This window comes from Ipomoea triloba, chromosome 10 (genome assembly GCF_003576645.1).
Source record: "Ipomoea triloba cultivar NCNSP0323 chromosome 10, ASM357664v1".
In the NCBI taxonomy this organism is placed as follows: domain Eukaryota; kingdom Viridiplantae; phylum Streptophyta; class Magnoliopsida; order Solanales; family Convolvulaceae; genus Ipomoea; species Ipomoea triloba.
This window is the reverse complement of record NC_044925.1, coordinates 27,329,443-27,349,379: the sequence shown is the minus strand read 5'-3', so window position 1 is coordinate 27,349,379 and position 19,937 is coordinate 27,329,443. Positions and strand designations below refer to the sequence as shown.

General features: G+C 36.7%; 3 protein-coding genes across 3 annotated transcripts; 2 read left to right on the top strand and 1 right to left on the bottom strand.

Moving 5' to 3' along the window:
• The first annotated feature begins 1,378 nt into the window (after nt 1–1,378).
• On the top strand, nt 1,379–5,061 carry LOC116032442 (tubby-like F-box protein 8). The gene is made up of 5 exons (XM_031275003.1): nt 1,379–1,677; nt 2,767–3,198; nt 3,486–3,573; nt 3,763–3,895; nt 4,103–5,061. The coding sequence occupies exons 2-5, from the start codon at nt 2,851–2,853 to the stop codon at nt 4,827–4,829; spliced, it is 1,296 nt and encodes a 431-aa protein (XP_031130863.1). The 5' UTR covers nt 1,379–1,677; nt 2,767–2,850; the 3' UTR covers nt 4,830–5,061.
• Nucleotides 5,062–8,258: 3,197 nt separating this feature from the next.
• LOC116032064 lies at nt 8,259–10,577 on the top strand. The gene is made up of 2 exons (XM_031274459.1): nt 8,259–8,383; nt 9,148–10,577. Exon 2 carries the CDS (start codon nt 9,231–9,233, stop codon nt 10,389–10,391), a length of 1,161 nt encoding a protein of 386 aa, XP_031130319.1. The 5' UTR covers nt 8,259–8,383; nt 9,148–9,230; the 3' UTR covers nt 10,392–10,577.
• Nucleotides 10,578–12,635: 2,058 nt separating this feature from the next.
• Nucleotides 12,636–16,562, bottom strand: LOC116032376 (bZIP transcription factor 12-like). The gene is made up of 4 exons (XM_031274889.1): nt 15,670–16,562; nt 15,470–15,541; nt 14,752–14,781; nt 12,636–13,041 (listed from the first exon to the last, which is right to left on the bottom strand). Exons 1-4 carry the CDS (start codon nt 16,354–16,356, stop codon nt 12,961–12,963), a joined length of 870 nt encoding a protein of 289 aa, XP_031130749.1. The 5' UTR covers nt 16,357–16,562; the 3' UTR covers nt 12,636–12,960.
• Between the last annotated feature and the right edge of the window lie 3,375 nt (nt 16,563–19,937).

Here is a 19,937-nt window from a genome sequence, read left to right as displayed (position 1 = left end):
ATTGCGTGGATCATGGAGGATATGACTTTCAAAAGGGCAATAATGTGCACAAATTGTCAAAGTCAGAAAAGAGTGTTGGACGGTATAGTTGCTGACTTGCATATTAAACGCCTCCACCGCTTTTGAACGTGAAATGTGCATGTGTGTGGGGGTTGGTGGGTGGGTGAGTTGGGGGGGGGGGGGGGGGAAGCACCCTAAAAGCCCTAAAGAGAAAAAGAAGTTGTCTTGTTTTATCATCAATTAATTTGGCTTTATCATAGCTATATCTTTACCAACAAAAGATGAAAATAAAGATGCCCCTCTAGGCAAGTCAAATTGTTACATTTTGACGCTCCCCCATAAATATATGTTACTTGTGAATATTAACACATAAATATTTAGAGTACCTCGATCAGTTTACATGCATCTTATAATTTTTTTCATTTATCAATTTTCAGGACAAAGAACGGTGGTGAACTTTTAAGTTTTGAATTTAAACTTATAAACTTATGTTATTTTTAATGTATTCAATTTCATTTTACTTCAAAATTTTTTTTAATGAATAATGCTATTTTTGTTTTTGACTTTATCTTTTAGGCTACCACATGACTTTTATCTTTTATGTTATTTTAGGCTATCTTTGGCCAATTTCACTCAATTAAAAGGTTAATATACTTATTAATCAAATTAGAAAAAAAAAAAAGAATCAATTGAGTATTACTCCGTACTACTTTAAGAGGTCAAATCATAAAGAAAATAGCGATATTCACTTTGTATATACCATCAGATGTTTTATAAGAAAACTTTAATTATTTCTTATATGTACCTAATGTTACTATACAAAAAATTATTTTTTTTAAAAAAATCAATATTTATGGTAGATGACAGAGGTAGACATGCATACTTTGAATTTTTCAAACTTTCTTTATACATCAACAAACACTAAATAAAAATAGAAAATAAACAAATAATCATTACATCCTTATCCCTAACCGTTCTACTCAAGAAGTATCTAGACTCAAGAGCCGTGTAACGCTTCCCGTTGAATGACCACTTTACTAATATATCTTATTGTAATTTAAAGTAAATGCGTATCCTATTATGAATTAACCAAATAAAATATAAAATTAAATGAAAAAAAAAACAATGGGTACTATCCACAATTCCACATAGTATACCAATTGTCAATTGACTGTAGGAGATTAACAGTAAACCTTTTACGACCTTTCTCGGTTAAAGTTTTAGGTGTCACGCTCATCCTCAATTAACGTTAAAAACCGGAAAGTCAAAAGCTCCACGGTTAGGAATTAGGATGTTCATACGATGCTTCCTAGTAGTAGTGAGGTACTAATGGACACGTTATTGCCAATATAATATTACTGTGAATCCCCCAAACAATCAATATTTTTGATAAAAAGTGTGCATAGACTTTTTCTGTCTTCTTTCCCCTTTTCCCATTGTCCTTCTTCATCTCCATCCTCTCTTTCTGCTTCTTTCAACTAGATTAATCTTCGGGTTTGAGCTCGGGTGAGGCTTAAAGTTGCTGTAGAGCTTGAAAGATTAGATTTTTAATCTGCCCATCCATAGATTTCTACAAACTTGCTGGTTTTTCCCCTGATCTGGTGTAAAGTTCTCAACTTTTGAGTGGTTCTAATCTGGGGTCTTTCAATTCATCTTTGTGGGGTTTCTTGATCTAAGGTACAGATCTGTTTCTGAGCCAGGTTTTGTTTATTGATGATCTTGGATAGTAGCAGGATATCTGTCTTTGTAATTCTCTAGATTTTTTTTTTTAATTTTTTTTTGTCTTTGTCTTATGTGGTTCTCTTTCTAAGAATCTAGCTTTTTTGTTGAGTAAATATGCTGAAAATCATGATATTTTGCTGTGATTTGTATTCCTTGGTCCCCTCTGGGAGGAGAACAACAAAAGACCTTAATTTTCCTGATTTGGGTATGTGATATGTTGGCTGTTATACATTTCCTGAGTCCTGAGAAGGCTTGTAGCTTCAGTTAGGCTGTAGCTTTTTAGTGGGGTTATGTTATATCTATCAGGTTTGTTCAGGCTTAGACCTTAGCTTAGAAGCATAGATTATGGTGGTCTGTTTTCCCACTGGATGGTATGAACTGAAAGAAATTTAGTATATGGTGATATATAGGCAGGTAAAGTATTGAAATATTGAATATACTCTGGTTGAGATCAGAATTAATCGTGTTGAAATTGCTGGATTGAACTCGGTTTTGGGGACTGCTTATTGAAATTTTCCCTTTTCTGTAGCAGAACAGCTTGTGAGTTTGATGGTTAGATTCTTTGTTCGTTTATATATATATATATCGTGTTTGCTTTTCTGATATTTGTGGAATCGTGGTGGTGGCAAAAGCGCCTTTTGCTTTTAGTGCAAGTGTTCTAAGCGGTATGGATCAAACACTAAGTAAAGTAGTTTGGTTTATAATATCTGTTAATTGTTTAAGGCTTGTGAATCTTTGCCCTTTATTTGGATTTTGGTTATCTTCTGTGCAGGATAGACCTCAATTAGCTTTTGCTAATCTTTGTTTTTGGCTTCGAGATTGAAATTATTGAAAACTAACCCCACTTTAGGAATCTATAAAAGTTGTAAAAGTGATATGATTTGCTTTAATGTGCATGTGAAGCCATCTCTATTATTCACTCTTTTTCTTCTTTTTGTCTTTCTTTTCTTTTTGAGTGCCATTGTTGCTTTCGCACCTTTCTCCTTTGCTTTTTAATTATTCATTCCCGTCACTGAAGCCCAATTTGATTTCGTTTTGTTGCAGACACATTCGTTTATCAAAGTGAGCTGTAATTTGCAGGAACAAGCCCTACCCATCAAAGAGGAGTTAAATACAATTACAGATTAGATGTCATTCCGTAGTATAGTTCGTGATGTTAGAGATAGCTTTGGGAGCTTATCGATGCGCAGCTTCGATATGAGGCTGCCCGTTCATCATAGGGGAAGGTCTCATGGTTCGTTTCACTACTTGATTGACCAGCTCCCGGTAATTCAGGACAGTTGTTGGGCTAATCTCCCGCCCGAGCTACTTTTTGATGTAATCAGAAGGTTAGAGGAGAGCGAGAGCACATGGCCCGCTCGTAAGCATGTCGTTGCTTGTGCTGCTGTTTGCAGATCGTGGAGGAGTATGTGCAAGGAAATCGTTCGAGGTCCCGAGTCGTGCGGGAAGCTCACTTTCCCCGTTTCGCTAAAACAGGTAGCTTGCTTCAAGTCCATATGTTTATGCTCCTTTCCCGCATATATAGAAGTATTGAAATGATTGCGATGTAATGTTAGCGTTTTGTCTGCATATAAGTTCATTCCCCCGTCCTCCCAAGTCCTCCTTTACCCTCCTCGTCACTCTTTCAAAAAACTATATCAGTTTCTAAAATCTTGATCTCGTGAAATATAAATTTCATATTAAATTGACTCTCTATTGTAAAGTCTTAACTAATTTTGTGGAAGGGATTTGCTGAATTGTTCATTTTCGGTTTTCCTTATCAGCCCGGACCTCGAGATGGAATGATCCAGTGCTTCATCAAGCGAGACAAGTCTAATTTGACGTACCATCTTTTTTTGTGTCTTAGTCCCGGTAAGCAAATTCGACGTTTTTAGTCTAGTTAATTCATGTTTTCTTAATGATTATGAAGGCATCGCGATTCTATTTTTTCTAGTCATATCGTAAACAAACACGATATGAAAGTCCTTATTTGTTCTTCACTTACATTTAACTGAAAATATTAGTCCCGCTGCTGATAAACGTTGCTACTTGTCTTTGTAGCTTTGCTAGTTGAAAACGGAAAGTTCCTTCTCTCTGCAAAACGAACACGGAGAACCACCTGCACGGAATATATTATCTCGATGGATGCAGAAAGCATCTCACGATCCAGCAACACTTATATTGGAAAACTAAGGTAAGAACGAGTTCTTGTTCGGTCTTGTTGTATATCTATAGTGACATGTCAAAAAACCCGTACTGCAAATTGAAGCATGCGTTCCATCTCAACTAAAAGTCTAAGCTAATAGTTGGATTGCACATTTATGTTTATATATTATATGCTCAACACTGCTCTTTAAGAGTGCTTAATAGCTAATAAGATAATGGTGTGATTTTGTACCAGATCGAATTTTCTGGGTACGAAATTCAAAATCTATGACACTCAGCCTCCGCATACCGGTGCGCACATGCCTCCACCAGGGCGTACGAGTCGTAGGTTCAATTCCAAGAAAGTCTCGCCTAAAGTCCCGACCGGAAGTTACAACATAGCTCAGATTGCGTATGAACTGAATGTGCTTGGAACCCGAGGCCCACGGAGAATGCACTGTGTCATGCACTCGATTCCCACCTCGGCGCTCGAGGCTGATGGCGTGGTGCCTGGACAACCCGAGCTTTGCCCAAGGTCCCTCGAGGACTCATTCCGGAGCATGTCTTTCTCGAAGTCTTTCGACCGTACAACCGAGTTCAACAGCGCACGATTCTCCGACATAGGCGTGTCGACCAGCGAAGGCGACGATTGCAAGACGAGGCCTTTAGTTCTAAAGAACAAGTCGCCACGCTGGCACGAGCAACTACAATGCTGGTGCCTAAACTTTCGAGGAAGGGTTACGGTCGCATCTGTCAAGAACTTCCAGTTGATTGCAGCCACGCAACCACCCGCTGCTGCTCCCGGGGCACCGACATCAACCTCGCAGCCAAGCAGCAGCCAGTCCGATCACGACAAAATCATCCTGCAATTCGGTAAGGTTGGCAAAGACATGTTCACGATGGATTATCGCTACCCGCTATCTGCATTTCAGGCTTTTGCTATCTGCTTGAGTAGCTTTGACACCAAACTGGCTTGTGAATAGATGAAAGAATCATCAGATTTTAGGGTGTTGAAAAAAGTAGCTATTCTGTAATGCCCTTTATGTTGCTGTATTTTTGTTCTCCTTTTCACCCATTAGAACTCTCTTGCTGTTAGCTCAAAATCATAATCTGGGCTGCCCAGTTCTAACAAAAGAGATACTGCCCCTATTAAACAAATATTAACTTATTAGCATATGTTTTTATCTTCAATTGCATCATTCTCTCTGGCTGTTATTTGTGTTATGGATTTGTTGCTCTGCTGAATTGGTTTTTCTCAACCCCATTGCAATGTTTGTTATACATAATGAAAATTAAATTAGACCGATTGGAGTTCGTGTTTGCATTCATTATGATTAGACCTGATGGATATATTAGAAATGTATTCAGGGCAGACCAACCCAAAGAGGAAATAAGAGCAACCCAGAGGCCAGCCTTGGCCTTGACCTCGGGCCGGCCTCAGCCTCAAGCGCCCAGGGCGCCTGAGGCTGGCCTCGGGCTCGGCTATAGACTTGGTCGGGGGTTCCAACACTTGATAGTTTGTAAACTATTAACTTGGGCATAACTACAAAGTGCATCCTTTTTATATGTAAATGTGCACTCAAAACGTTTACACTTTTAATTTACACATCATTTGATGTACTTAATAGTTTTATAGATGTACGTTTAATATCTAAAAGTTTAAAATATTTACTAAATTACCACAATAATTTCTCCATTACTTTTGATTCATCTCGATGATTAGCATTAGTATGAACATGCTAGAAGCTTAGAAAAAACTAGATTAGTTTAATCCGACACTATTTATTTTAATGTTTCAAATTAGAAGTACACAAAATTCATTTTTTTTTTTTCTATTTCAAACTTGGTTAATTCTAATCATGTGATAGTTGACTTCTATTATTTCGTGCAGTGGAAATCAACTCCTTGTCATACATATATCAAGTTTAGATCTTCTAAATATTTTTATCATCTTCAAATATCTCGTCTTATATTTGTCAAATCAAATAATTTGTCAAATAATTAAATCCCATCAATTTTTTAATAGTATTTTTAAAATATTTTTTAAAACTGATTGACGCCAGTATATGTGCATCAGCTATAATCATATATGCTTTTGAAACAAGTATATAAAGTTGTACTTGATGCAATAGATATCAATATTATTCGACAATTGGTACTTTTATTTATTATTAAATTTTATTATTATTTTTAAAATATTTCCTCTTTTTGTGTCATTAATTATATATCATGTAGTGTAATAGTATCCTAATTATCATTCTAAATGGATGATTATAAGGTCATTGATTGGGTTGAAAAATAAATACAAGCAAATTTTATGCCTATTAAACATGAGTTCCTAAATTTAAATTTAAAGTAATTAATGCATATACCATGTATAGATAAATTGTAATTTATTACTTGTTAATATTTTATGTTATAACCTACCTATTTGTAACGTGTCATGATCAATTAATTACTCTATATATTAAACAATTAAAATTTTATTTACTCTTGGTGTAACCCACTTTGTGACCTTAGTCGACAAAAGACGACAAGACTCAACTCAACTCGATAATGCCTTTGAGGTGTGTTGATCGGTTCAAAGCAAATAAGTCGCTTTCACAATAAGTTGAACTTGAAATTATATGGTTACCAAACTAATAGTCCAATCAACTCAATTAGGGTTACCCTTAGGGTGTGTTTGGAAGCCCGGAAAATGACTTCCGGAAATCATTTTCCGGGCTTTGAGTGTTTGGCTACCCTTGGAAAACCCAGTCAACGGAAATCTTCCGTTGACTGGGGAAAATCACCCCAAAAGGGCGGAAAATGACTTCCGCCCTTCAGTCCATCGTTGCAATACGGTTTCCGGCGGAAACCATGGTTCCATGGTTTCCGCCGGAAACCAAAAATGCTCTGGTCCGGCGGAATGGAAACCAGAGCAGTGCTCTGGTTTCCAACGGGAAACCAGAGGGGCTGCGGAAACCAGGGCAATGCCCTGGTTTCCGCAGCGTTTCCGCCGGAAACGGGGGGGAGTTTAGTTTTTTTTTAATTATTATTATTATAATAATAATAAATAATAAATATTTATAATTAATATATTATTTTTAATAATATTATAAATATTTTAATATTTTTAAAAAATAATAAAAATATATAATTATAAAATTCTATTCATTTTTCAGAAAATGAACCAAACGTACAAAGACAATTTTCCAGAACACACCCAACGTACAATGACTCATTTTCCAGAAAACATTTTTCAGAAGTCATTTTCCTGCTTTCCAAACACACCCTTAATAAAATTACTCGTACCCACATATCCATATTACCATGACTTTTTATTATTATATCTTAGAAATGATGATCGAGTGAGTAAAATATAACTTTTGTACTTAAATTTGATTCATATCAACATTTTTTTAGAGTTTTCAATAAATTAATCTAGTAGAATTAAGTCTCGATCAAAAGTAATTCTTCTAAAATTGTTGTTATATACTTATATTATGATGGAATTTTACTCTTAAATTTACTTTCACAATTATCTAAAAAATGTATAATCATATCCTTATAGGATACACCACCCTGCCAACCTCCTTCACCATACCCCACCCTACCTCATAGGCGGGCCCCATGCACCCCACCTTACATAATGTCGGCACCATTCATCCTAACATTATTTTGATCCCTATAGTTTTTTTTTTCCTATTGATATTTCATATGGAGAATACTTCTATTTTGTACTAACTAATAACCAAATTATTTTTTAAAATAAATTTATGACACTAAAATTATTGCATAAAATAAACAGTAATTATTTTTGTAAATGATTATCATTCTATTTTCATTAAATTTTTGCTTGTTGATTGACAAATGTGAAATTTAAAACTACATAATTTGTTAATGAATAACTGAATGTATATAATATGTTGATTAAAAATACATAATATCTAAAAACATAATAAATGTGAATGAAGGGTTATACCTCTCATTTATGTCCGTTTTTTCCATTAAGTTTTTTTGTACGTTATGCTATAAAAGTTGTACTACATAATATTTTAGACAAATATACCCCTACCATTAACTTCCGTTATCTTTTCCACTATTGTTATTATGCACATGCGTCCACCATATATTTTCTTATCTTCTTGCATAATAATAATAATAATATATACACATTAAATATTAGAGTTATATGTTAGTTATTTTTTAAAATATAAATATCGAATTTATAAAAATATTTTACATTATTATTATTATTATTTACTATATTAAAATTGAAATAAATTTAAAATTTTAATACAAAATACTAATATTGGGCACCTATCTTTTGCGCATGAAAAACTAGGATTAATATATATACATATAATTTGGACGAAGTTCACAATGTGGCTATGTGGGACCTGGTCCACTATATATATATTGCTAATATATGCCTACTTTTTTGCATTCTGATTTCCCAGACCAAAATGCTGGGGAGCTTCATGGATATTTGCATATCTGCATTTCATCACTCTCCAAGACTCTAAGCTTATCTTCAAACATGGAGGTTTGCAAGGTATGTTGAAATGATCAATGCTCCCTTGTTTCCCATTTAGATTTTCTTCTCTCTCCTTTTTCTGGGAAAATCTTTCTTACTGAATGCATTTTCTTGGCTCCAAACTACCATTTGGTTGAAATCTCTGGAGCTGGTTGTATTAGTCTGTCAAATCTCCTTTTATTGAACTTTCTTGATCTGAGCACTTCAAATTCTCTCATCCCAGTCTAAAAGTTTGCAAATTTATTGTTTTTTCTTGGTGTGCCTATCAGAAATTTGGTTTATTGGTTTGTTTATTGTTTTGGTTGGGAGTATGTATATATTATATATACTGTATGAATGCATGAAATTTATCTGGGGTTCTGCAAATTTTTCATTGAGTCTTCTTTATCTGGTTGGAGAAATGAGTTGGCCATCCTTCCCCCAAACACAATTGTATGAATGTGATCAAGTTTGACTCCAACATAGAGCAGTCTATTGACTTTTTTGGTTTGAGTCAGTCAGCTATGAGTTATCCTTTGCTAGTTAGGGTTACAATACGGGATTTACCTAGGTACACCTCAGTATTGGTCTTTTTGGTTTGAGTAAGTAATTATTCCTTTGCTAGACGGGGTTTACCTGGGTACACCTCAGTATTGGCTCCTGGTTTCCCTCATCAACCAAAAAAAGTATGAATGTGATTGTGTTGATATTCATGGATGGTTTTGCTTATTGTATGGATTTTCCTTGAGATTTTCCCATTAACAGAGTAATTGATTTATTTGTTGGTTGGTGATGATGGTTAGGAATAGGTGCAGTTCATGAGAATTTGCTGAATTGAGTTGCAGTCAGAATCTGAAGAGGTTAATTTCTTCTATATTGTGTGAGAATGCCCTCTTCAGAATCTCCCATTCCTTTCGTCTCGTTTCGAAGGCCAGTTTTGACGCTCAGAGGCGATCAGGTTCATGCATTGGTGTTGGACCAGGGATCCAGTAGCCAAGACTCACAGATTGAGTCATTTCAATCACAGGTGTTCACTCGATTCAATGATCTATCTGTGGCTAATGGCAAAGAATTCCTCTCGGTTTCATGGGTTCGTAAGCTGCTGGAAGCGTTTGCGAGCTGTGTGGAGGATTTCAGAGTTATCATGTGTGACAAGAATGCATTGCTTTCGAAACAGCCCCAGGAGAGGATCCTGGGCGAGTATTTTGATAGGACGATTAAGGCGCTTGACATCTGCAATGCAACGCGGGATGGGCTTGAGAAGATTAGGTTGTGGCAAAGGCATTTGGAAATTGTGGTGTGTGCATTGAATCCACCGCAACAAAGAGCAATCGGTGAAGGTCACCTAAGGAGAGCCAGAAAGGGGCTAATGGATTTGGCTCTCGGAATGCTAGACGAGAAAGATGGAGGGTCTGTGTTTTCTCATAGAAACAGGTCTTTTAAACGTCGGACCAAGGACCACTTACATTCCCCGGGTGGTCACTCGAGGTCTTTGTCTTGGAGCGTGTCCCATTCCTGGTCTGCATCCAAGCAGCTCCAGCTTCTCGCCAACACTTTAGTCCCCCCTCGAGCCAATGAAATCGCTGCCTCTAATGGCCTTGCAGCCCTCGTGTTCACAATGAGTTTCGTCCTAATGTTCGTTCTCTGGGCTCTCGTGGCTGCAATCCCTTGCCAGGACCGAGGCATCCAGATTAACATTGTTATACCGAGGCAATGTTGGAGCCGCCCTTTCCATATACTTCAGGCTCGGATAATGGACGAATCCAAGAAGAGAGACCGTCGCAATTCTAGTGGACTATTAAAGGAAATTTATCAGATCGAAGAGGGCGTAAACCACTTGACAGACTTGGTAGACTCGGTGCAGCTACCACTGTCCGAGGAACACAAGGAAGAACTGAGAGGGAGAATTCTCGAGTTATCATCAATCTGTGAAGTTTTTAAAACAGAACTCGAACCTCTAGAACGCAATCTAAGGGAAGTGTTTAGAAAAATCGTGACTTGTCGGATTGAGGGCCTTGAATTTCTGGGCAAGGCAACTCAGGCATAGCAGTCTGCATCGATTGACAACTTGTAGTAAGTTTCGAACATTAAATGTTTGGATCTATCATGTAGTTTCCCTATATTCATAATACTTTCTAAGATTACTGTTCCATATTAGGAAGTAACTATTTGTACTTATAAATATGCCTTCTGAGAAAAGAAAGTAATGAAAAAAGAGTGTCCATATTGGGTATTCCTCCTGTTTCATTGCTTTCACTTGTAGGAATGTCTTGGTACTGATTTCTTTATGATTTCTGCGAGTTTCTTAGAATAGCGAAGAAACCTTTTTTTCGTTTTTATCCTTCCCAAAGGTTCTCATGATACTCGTTCTACTCCTTGTGTAATGCAAACTGAGATCAATATACTTGTTTACATCATTTGCATTAATATGGTGATTTGGTACAAATTAGCATTTGCTGCATTCATCACCATCGCAATGAGTTTGAGTCAAGATTCAAGAAATATGATCCCCCAATGTCTTAATTCATTAAATGAATGGGCTGAATTTGTTGCATTTTACTCTTGAAATGATGTATATTCTCAGTGGACCTCCTCTTCATTGATTGAGGACTGAGCTACACCCTTCAATGGATGACATCATGGCCAAAACGCGGCGTGATTGTTGAACGCATACCCTTTTCCGTTCATTTCATGTTGCTCAAGTGTCGGGTGGAGGACTGAAGGGTCAAGTCCAGTATCTTGCCACTGGCCCGCCAACTTTTGATATAGTGGTAATCCCGGTCCTAGCATCAAGAAAGCAGTGTCGATATAGTGGTAATCGCGGTCCTGGCATCAAGAAAACCATTTGTATGCGAATCTTCGGGTCCAAACACTATGAGCATGAATACCTTATCCTGTCTAAGCATTGAAGGTGTCATTGTTGTGTGGAGCTTTAGTGTTCCCCCACTTTTGATGCATACCATCCTCATGTGCCCTGTCCTATAGGTTAATAAGATGGGTATTTTGCATTAATGTGTTAGCTATCTGTTGGCCCTCTGTTGTTACCTGTTTGCCTGTTGTATTCTTGAGAATGCCATGTGAGAACAGGCTGGAGAAACTGGAACCATGTGAGGCTTATAAACATTCTGAATCAGAGAATGCAAGTTGACTGCACCACAAATCCTTATTGCTGGGTGTTATGTAGTCAGGAAAGGGACCTGGTTACTACTTCATGTGACAGAATCCTTTCTCTGGAGACTTCACCTTGTACAGTGACACGTCTTAGATTTACGAGAAAACTCGCAACTGCTACCCGAAGGTGCACTAAGGCCGAGGCCTGCTTTGTGACTACAAGGCGGTAAATCAACCTAGACTGCCAATAGTTGATCGGACTTCAATTTAAAAAACCACAATGAAGTAAACCAGTCTAAGTTGTCCATAGCTGATCAACTCTAACTAAAAAGGCCAATAGACAGCTCCTACGGAGAATCGACTTGAAACCTTGTGATTACCTAGTCAGCTATCCGACCAACTTGGCCGGGATTGGCCCAATTACACAAACTTGAAACCTTGTGATTACCTAGTCAGCTGTCCGACCAACTTGGTCGGGGATTGGCCCAGTTACACATATCTATTGAATGATTGGGTAGTTTTGGCCTACTAATCAAACTGTGGCCATGAGTTTTCTCAGGCCAATGATCCCTTCATTTCTTGTCAGTTGTGTGGTGTATAATCTGTGTGTGTATATTGGTTATATTGTCATGTCATTCAAGGCCTGAAAATGAACCTTCACCTGCATAAATGAAGTTTGGCAGCCTCATCACACCCAGTTCTGGATATGCAGCTGTCTGAATCCTGACAGGCTGACACAATCTCATAATGTTCAAGCAATAATACACTCATGAACTCTACTATCAATGAAGTACTACCATCTAAACATCATCAACATGACCAGAAAGTTCAGTCTATAATGTCGATCAACACTGATACTTTTTACACCAGTTACAGTCATGTAGGCTTTTATTATATCGGCAATGAACGCTTGTCAATCAACACCAGTACTTTTTACACCAGTTACAGTCGTTCAACACTAGTACTTTTTACACCAATTACAGTCATGTATGCTTTTATTGTATCGGCTAATATCAACGAACGCTTGACCTTACAGTACCCGATACAATCTCAAAAACATACATGTATGCCTATTGGTACTTTGACTTGTATTGAATTGAAAGCAAAATAAGGCAATTTAGTGACTTCACTGCAACAGTTCTTTTCCTGCCCTGAGTTTATATGCATGGAGACAACCAACTGCAACTCTAAAATACACATTCATTAAATGTATAAACCAGCCAAGTTCACCATTCTTCCCTGCCACCAATGGTGCGGAAGCTACAATATAGTTAATATAAGCAGAAACTTATGCCCCTATTCTATTACAACTGCAGCTAACTTAACTTATGCAGACCCACAATTACACATTTGATTCACATTGTTTATAGCCCTACTCATGTTCAAGTCTAAAACATCCATTACAGCTCCAACCATATATGTCACCCCTAGATTTTGCCATAGCCGATATTGCTTCTTGGTTAACCAGTCTCCCGCTGTTACTGTTCACGATATGATGATACAACTTACCAAGTCATGGAATGGATTCTGCGCAGAACTCTTGGTGGCCTCCTCTTCTCCACGACAGGAATCAGATTCTCCATGAGCTGTGTTTAAACAAAATTATTAGAAAAGAAGCCGGGAAATGAAAAAAGAGAATGATAAATCAGAAAGAAACACATCCATATTACATTCAGGAAGACTGAACCAAGCCACTAGGCCTCAAACAATTAGTAGTCAAGTTACTTAAATATTGGGTATGGACATATTGGATCTCTATCTATTGGGATAATGCTCGAGTTAGAAGTTGGATGATTGCATATGAGTAAATAATCTTTCTATCCAACTGGCTATGGCCCGTGGGCTCTATCACAGCTCATAGCTATCCATTAAAAAATGCTTCTTGACAAATAACTTTCTCAACCCAAAAAACTCAGATTTTGTTTATTTTTAGAAATTTAGTTGCTTGTTTTTTAGCTATATGCCTATATCAAATTTGGAAGGTGATGCCTTGTAATGTACATTAACTTTTCAAAACTTTTCAATGCTTCCCCAAACTCAATCACACAAAGTTTGGGGTTTCATTGTAATGAAGCATCCAGTAAAGGGAAATGTGAAGAAGGGTCATTATGACACCCACACTATCCAGCACTTCAGCCCTAGACTCATCATGACATCAATTATGAAATGGCTGGAGCATCTGGCAGAGCAATTGCAAAAGGTGATAACAGAACAGCATACGGGCAAAAAAGCTTTGGTGAATCAAATGGCTAGATATTTGGGAAAATTTTCCATCCAGGGCTAATAGGCATGCCAATCAAGAAAGAATTTATTCATATAGCTAATATGCTCCAACATGTGGCAGCCTTCATATATAATATGAAACATATGCCCGTGGTTATCAGTCTTAGAAACCACTCGGGGAAAGTGAATTTAAGAGCTAGTGACAGCTAATGCCAGGCATGAAGACTAAGGTTTTTGCAATGTGGTCTAGGGTTTAGCTTAGAGATAAGTTGAAATCTTTGACATAGTATATATCTTCCATTCCCTACCTATGTACCATCAAAAAGTAAAAATGAAAGAATAAATGCACCATTGCAACTTGATGGTATGCCCCCTCAGACTTGATTCTGTGGACTAGGATGTTAAAAATATGTTGTTAAAAGCTTTTGTAGCTATATCAGTCGGAAAGAATTCCATGCATAAATAATATCTCTAAGGCCTGCTCCTTATAGAAGTTATCAGTATTTAATTATCCCAGTTCGTTTTGAAAAATGCATAGCATGTTTTTAGCATTCCCACAAAGTTACCATATAAGCCCGGCCTGTTCGTTCTTCCTATGTCAATCATTTTCATTCAAATCAGAGCCAATAGATAAATAGAAATAATAACCACAACAACAGTTGATCTTCAAACCAACTTTTAGAGTCTAGACTAAAGACTACTCATGTCATCTGTCTGCTACAAATGATTAATATAAACAGTTAAGCAAAACTTCACAATCAATCATTGAGAGTACAAGCACCTTAGGGGATGAGATCTGAGAAATACTACAATTACATGGAAAAAAAACAATACGAGTACATTCCTTCCATATAAATGCAAAGATCACCTGCTTGACCATATTGGCATATTGACATAATTAAAGTAGTAGCAGTGAACGGGGTTAAACCAAGAGTTCAGTTTGAGAAAACAATTTACTATAAAAGTTAGTTGACACATCTGCTCACAGAAGGAGATGACAGAACATGCATACAAGAAGTTGCATGAAGAATTAATGCAAAATAAGAATTAGAAAGCTGGAACCATAATAATACCTGCTTAAGTCTCTTCTTATTCTGCTCCGCCTGTATTAAGAAATAAATAAAACCGCACTTTTAGTAACATTGAACTTGATCTTCAAGTTACAAAACTATCCCTAACAATCCAAAACTTGAATACATACAACGATGGTAGAAAGTACTTTATTGTCATGACGCAATTATTATAGTAGTATGACAATTACAAAGCCAAAAAGATACAAGGACCCTTGTATTCATGTTCCTTGAACCACAGTTACTGTATACTGATCTACGCGACTGACCCTTCTTAAAAGCAAGGAGATCAAGACCAAACATTCATAGCCAACACTTAACAAGGAAAATCTAGAAAGAACATCTTCATCAAAAGCACACAATTTACAAAATGGATAAATAAATCTACACAGATCAACGTTCTCGGAAATAAATTAAGCTGCAAAACAATGAGAAAGATTATTAAAAGAACACCCAAAAGAGGTGGGGAAAAGGTATTAACTTTACAAATTGCCACAATTGTCAAAAGCACATTACACACTGAAGACTGGGAATAAAAACAATGTAGGAAAACATGCCCTACCAGTTTGATTACATCACTCAAAAGATTTGTTTTTTCTACATATAACATGGAAAATTATCACTTAACAAAGTTAAATTGCATATTATTGCACATGGAATCCAATTTTTTCTATATCAAGTGCAAAACTCAAATTTACACTGGAGAAAAAATGAAAAATACCTCTTCTCTCAGAAGCCTAGCATTATCCTCCTCCAATTGTGTTACCAGAGACTCCAGCTCCACAGTGTAAGCCTGCAATTTTAATTGAAACCGAAAATGCATTTATTTATAGAATTCTTTCTGAATAGAGAGTATTAAGACATAATTGTTTATTAAACCGAAGATGACAAAGAATTCAAAAATAGATTTGATTTTTGAACCTGTTTTCGTTCCCTAGACCTAGCGGCCGACTCTCTGTTCTTGATCATTCGCCTCTGCTTCTGCTGTGTGGCCTTATCGAGGGGAATCTCCTCCACGGTTGCCCTCCTCTTCCCTCTGCCGCCACCGCTGCTGCTGCCGTTACCTCCTATAGCCACCACGCCATTCCCGAACCCCATGTGAGGCGGCTCCACACCAAATCCACCCGGTCCAGTCTGCATGGCGACTGGAAACTGACAATTCGCCGCAGTCACCATGGCATCCACTTTAAATCCAGGCGTAACCGCCACAGCAGGCGGAGGCGGCGGCGGAATCGCCGGAACCCTAACGTCCTCCTCCCTAACCGCCCCAGCCTTCGTCAAAAAATCCTCCAACGTCATTTCCGGGTCCCTACTGCCCCCTCCTGCCCCTCCTCCTCCCCCGCCTCCGCTCACAATCTCCCTCCACACCTCATCCACCGTCTTGTTCCCCCCTCCGGCACCGCCGGATGAGGAGCAGCTGTCGGCGGCGGCGGCCGCCGCCAGGGTATTGGTATCGGCATAAATACTCTTGATTATCTCATCCATGTTCATCGACCCGTAGCCTCGAGTGTGATCGGAGTGAAGCTGATCACCAAAGCCATGTATAGACGGAGAAGATGACTGGTGCGGCCGATCCGGATTGGCAGGCGCAGCTGACGTGGACGCCATAACCGCCGCTTTTCTCGGGCTTCTTACGGATTTTTCCTATAAAATTTCCTATCTATGATTTCTCAGAGCTCTTCAATTTGAAGCTTCTTCGCTCCTAGATTAGATACTTTTCTGTGACAGATATTTTAACACTGGCGAAGAACGGGATCGATACATACACTATAAATACACGGTTAGAGAGAGAACGAAAAGTAGAGAGAGAAAGAAAATGATAGTGTATGGATTTTTCTGAGGATAAGCATCAGATAGTTTGAATAACTGGGGGTGCATGGGACCGTCATGTCATTCATCCCGGGGCATATCCGTCATTTTATCATCAATTGTTAGACCACCGCTACCTTCTTGAACATATAATAATGCGTTACATGTAAAGTTCAAATATTTTTTGTTAATATAACACAATATTGTGAAAATGACTTTCCTTAAGCTACTTATATATATTATATAGATATAATAATTAGTTGTCAATGACATTGTAATTTAGTGGCACGAAATAGCTCTTTCAAATGGGAAGTCATAGATTTGTTCTTCGGTGAGAACGGTATTGACTTTTTATACTTCAGTAGCAGATATTCAAAAATGTTAATGTGCTAATTAAAAAAAGGTGTAAATCATAATTTGACGGTGTATTTCTAATAATTTGTATAATTTTCTTTCTCATAAAATACCTTCTACTTTGGTGTCTATAGAATAACTGGTCAATTTTAGATGAAGAAAATTAATAAATTAAACTTTAAATTTGATAGTTACTAAAGACTAATTTAATTGTGTTGTCCCAAAAATTGTTGTTTATCTTTTTATATATTTTACTGAATTTTGAGTTATTAAAAAAAGGAGTAGAATTAAAAAATTGAAGCTGCCGTTTTGGGGTTGACCATACATGTTTTTAAATTTAAAAAACATTTGTTTAAGGTACAGTGGTATTAGGTGCCGGCATTCCGGCAACTCGGCAAGGCACTAAACTGATTGAAATAGAGTAAAACACAGAAATCAATATATCAAAGTCGTATCCCGGCTATGCCTTACTACAAATTTTTTATAGTAGGTGTGAGATATTTAGAAAAAATAAAGCAATTAGATCTTGAGACATAAATATTGATGATTAGGGATGAATAAATCTCGATAGTATTTAATGAGTTATTTGTTATGATTTTGTATTTGTGTTATGACAAGATATCTAGAAAGGTGAAATTTGAGAATAATTTTTTAAGTGACGTTGGTAGATAGTAGCGGTGATATGACACGTAGTAATATTTCTACATCTTATCATACTTAGTATCATTGAGAATCATTATAAAATTATATAAATGCCACTACGTGTTATATTGGGTACTTTCATTGGTTGGCACGTAGATATGTAGTGGTGTTAATATGACACGTAGCAATAGTTGTATATCTTGTCTTATTTAGTATCATTGAGAATCATTATAAAAGTATATAAATGTCACTACGTGTTGCATAGATACTTTTAATGGTTGACACGTCTATAGGTAGTGGTGTTAATATTACACGTAGTACTATTTGTATACCTTATCGTATTTAGTATAATTGGGAGTCATTATAAAAGTATATAAATGTCACTACGTGTTGCATAGATACTTTTAATGGTTGACACGTCGATAGGTAGTGGTGTTAATATTACACGTAGTACTATTTGTATATCTTATCGTATTTAGTATCATTGGGAATCATTATAAAAGTATATAAATCTCATTACGTGTTATATAAGTACTTTTAATGATCGACACGGAGATATGTAGTGGTGTTAATATGACACATACGTAGTAATATTTGTATAGAGTTAATACCCAATATAGTCCTCGACTATAGTGGTTTTATTCAGTTTAGTCCTAAGTGACTTTTTGTACTCTATTTAGTCCTCGACTTTAATGGTTTTACTCACTTTAGTCCTCTGTTAAGAATTCTGTTTGTTGGGTGTTAATAACAAGGTTAACATGGTAATTTCATTTCTATTTTGTTTTTTATCAAATTAATTATTAATTATATGTCCTAATTTATCTCTACAAGAATATAATGCTAATTGATTGAGTTTGAATTCATTACTGTTAATGCTATTTGCTAATTATTTGCTAATTGCTTTGTGTTTGGATTCATTTGAAAATAACTAAAAATGCTTCTATTTGAATTCATTTGAAAAGTGATCAGAATTTCAATATGCCAAAGTTAACTAATTGCTCATTATTTGCTAACTGTTTTTTCTTTTTTTTCCTAAAGTATTATAATTTACGTTGTCTTTAGTATGCAATTGTGTAAATATATATAGAACATATAATTAATAATTAATTTGATAAAAAAAATAAAATAGAAATGAAATTACCATGTTAACCTTGTTATTAACACCCAACAAACAGAATTCTAAACAGAGGACTAAAATGGGTAAAATCATTAAAGTCGAGGACTAAATAGAGTACAAAAAGTCACTTAGGACTAAATTGAGTAAAACCACTATAGTCGAGGACTATATTGGGTATTAACTCTATTTGTATATCTTATCGTATTTGGTATAATTGAAAACCATTATATAAATGTCACTACGTGCTACATAGGTACTTCTAATGATGGACACATAGATATTTAGTGATGTTAATATTGCACATAGGAACATTTGCATATCTTTATCTTATTGGGAAAATGATCAAATAGACCCTCGAACTTTAGTTGAAAAGTCAATTAACCCCTAAATGTGCAATTTCACTCATCAACAATTCATTTTGATGGCCAAAGGCCTTGTGGTAAGCGGCATAGCTGTGGCCCTCCTAAGTGAGAGGTAATCAATAGTATTCAAAAAAATTAAAAAAAAAACAATTCATTTTGATGTAATGAAGTCTGCCTAAAAACCGGTTAATTACCTGCTATCACATGTCATTAGGGTTCCGGCTACTCTCTAACGACATTTCAAGTAAAAAAGTGACCAACGATAGGTGAACGATCACTGATCACGAAAAAGAAGACCAAGGTCTCTTTCTCCTGCAAGAAGGCAATCGAGCCAAATCTGGGTGTGTAAACCCACCCTTAAAACCACCCAACGATAACTATGATTTTGATTTCCATTCATTATGTGTAAACCTATGAACCAAACACCCTTATTTTTTTTTATATGAAGAGAGAAATCCGACTAGTCGAGATTACTATTCAAGAGTATGTACCGGATAGATCCCCATTCATATGTAATAACTTGCAGTAAGAGATAAACTGTTCCAAAAATACTTCATGCAATGGACTCGACTGAGATGATATTGGACAAAAATCGAACTGTGACCTAAGTCAAGGATTATGATATCATTACCATCTTCTATTCATGATTATTACATAATTATTATTGCCAATTAGTTGCGGAGAGGGGCATTGGATGCCTTTAGAGAGTAGTTTTGTCTTGGAGCGTTGGTTGGTGAAGCGTGTAAATGAGTGTGTGGAGGAATCATCAAAATCTCTGCCTCCTCCGTCGTCATTAGATGCTTTATTCTTTGGGCGTTACATCTGCAAGCTTCTCAGCTGTTTCCCTCTGTGTTTAAATGATGGGTGCATTGCATTTGCCTCATCCTAGCCCCCCCCCCCCCCCC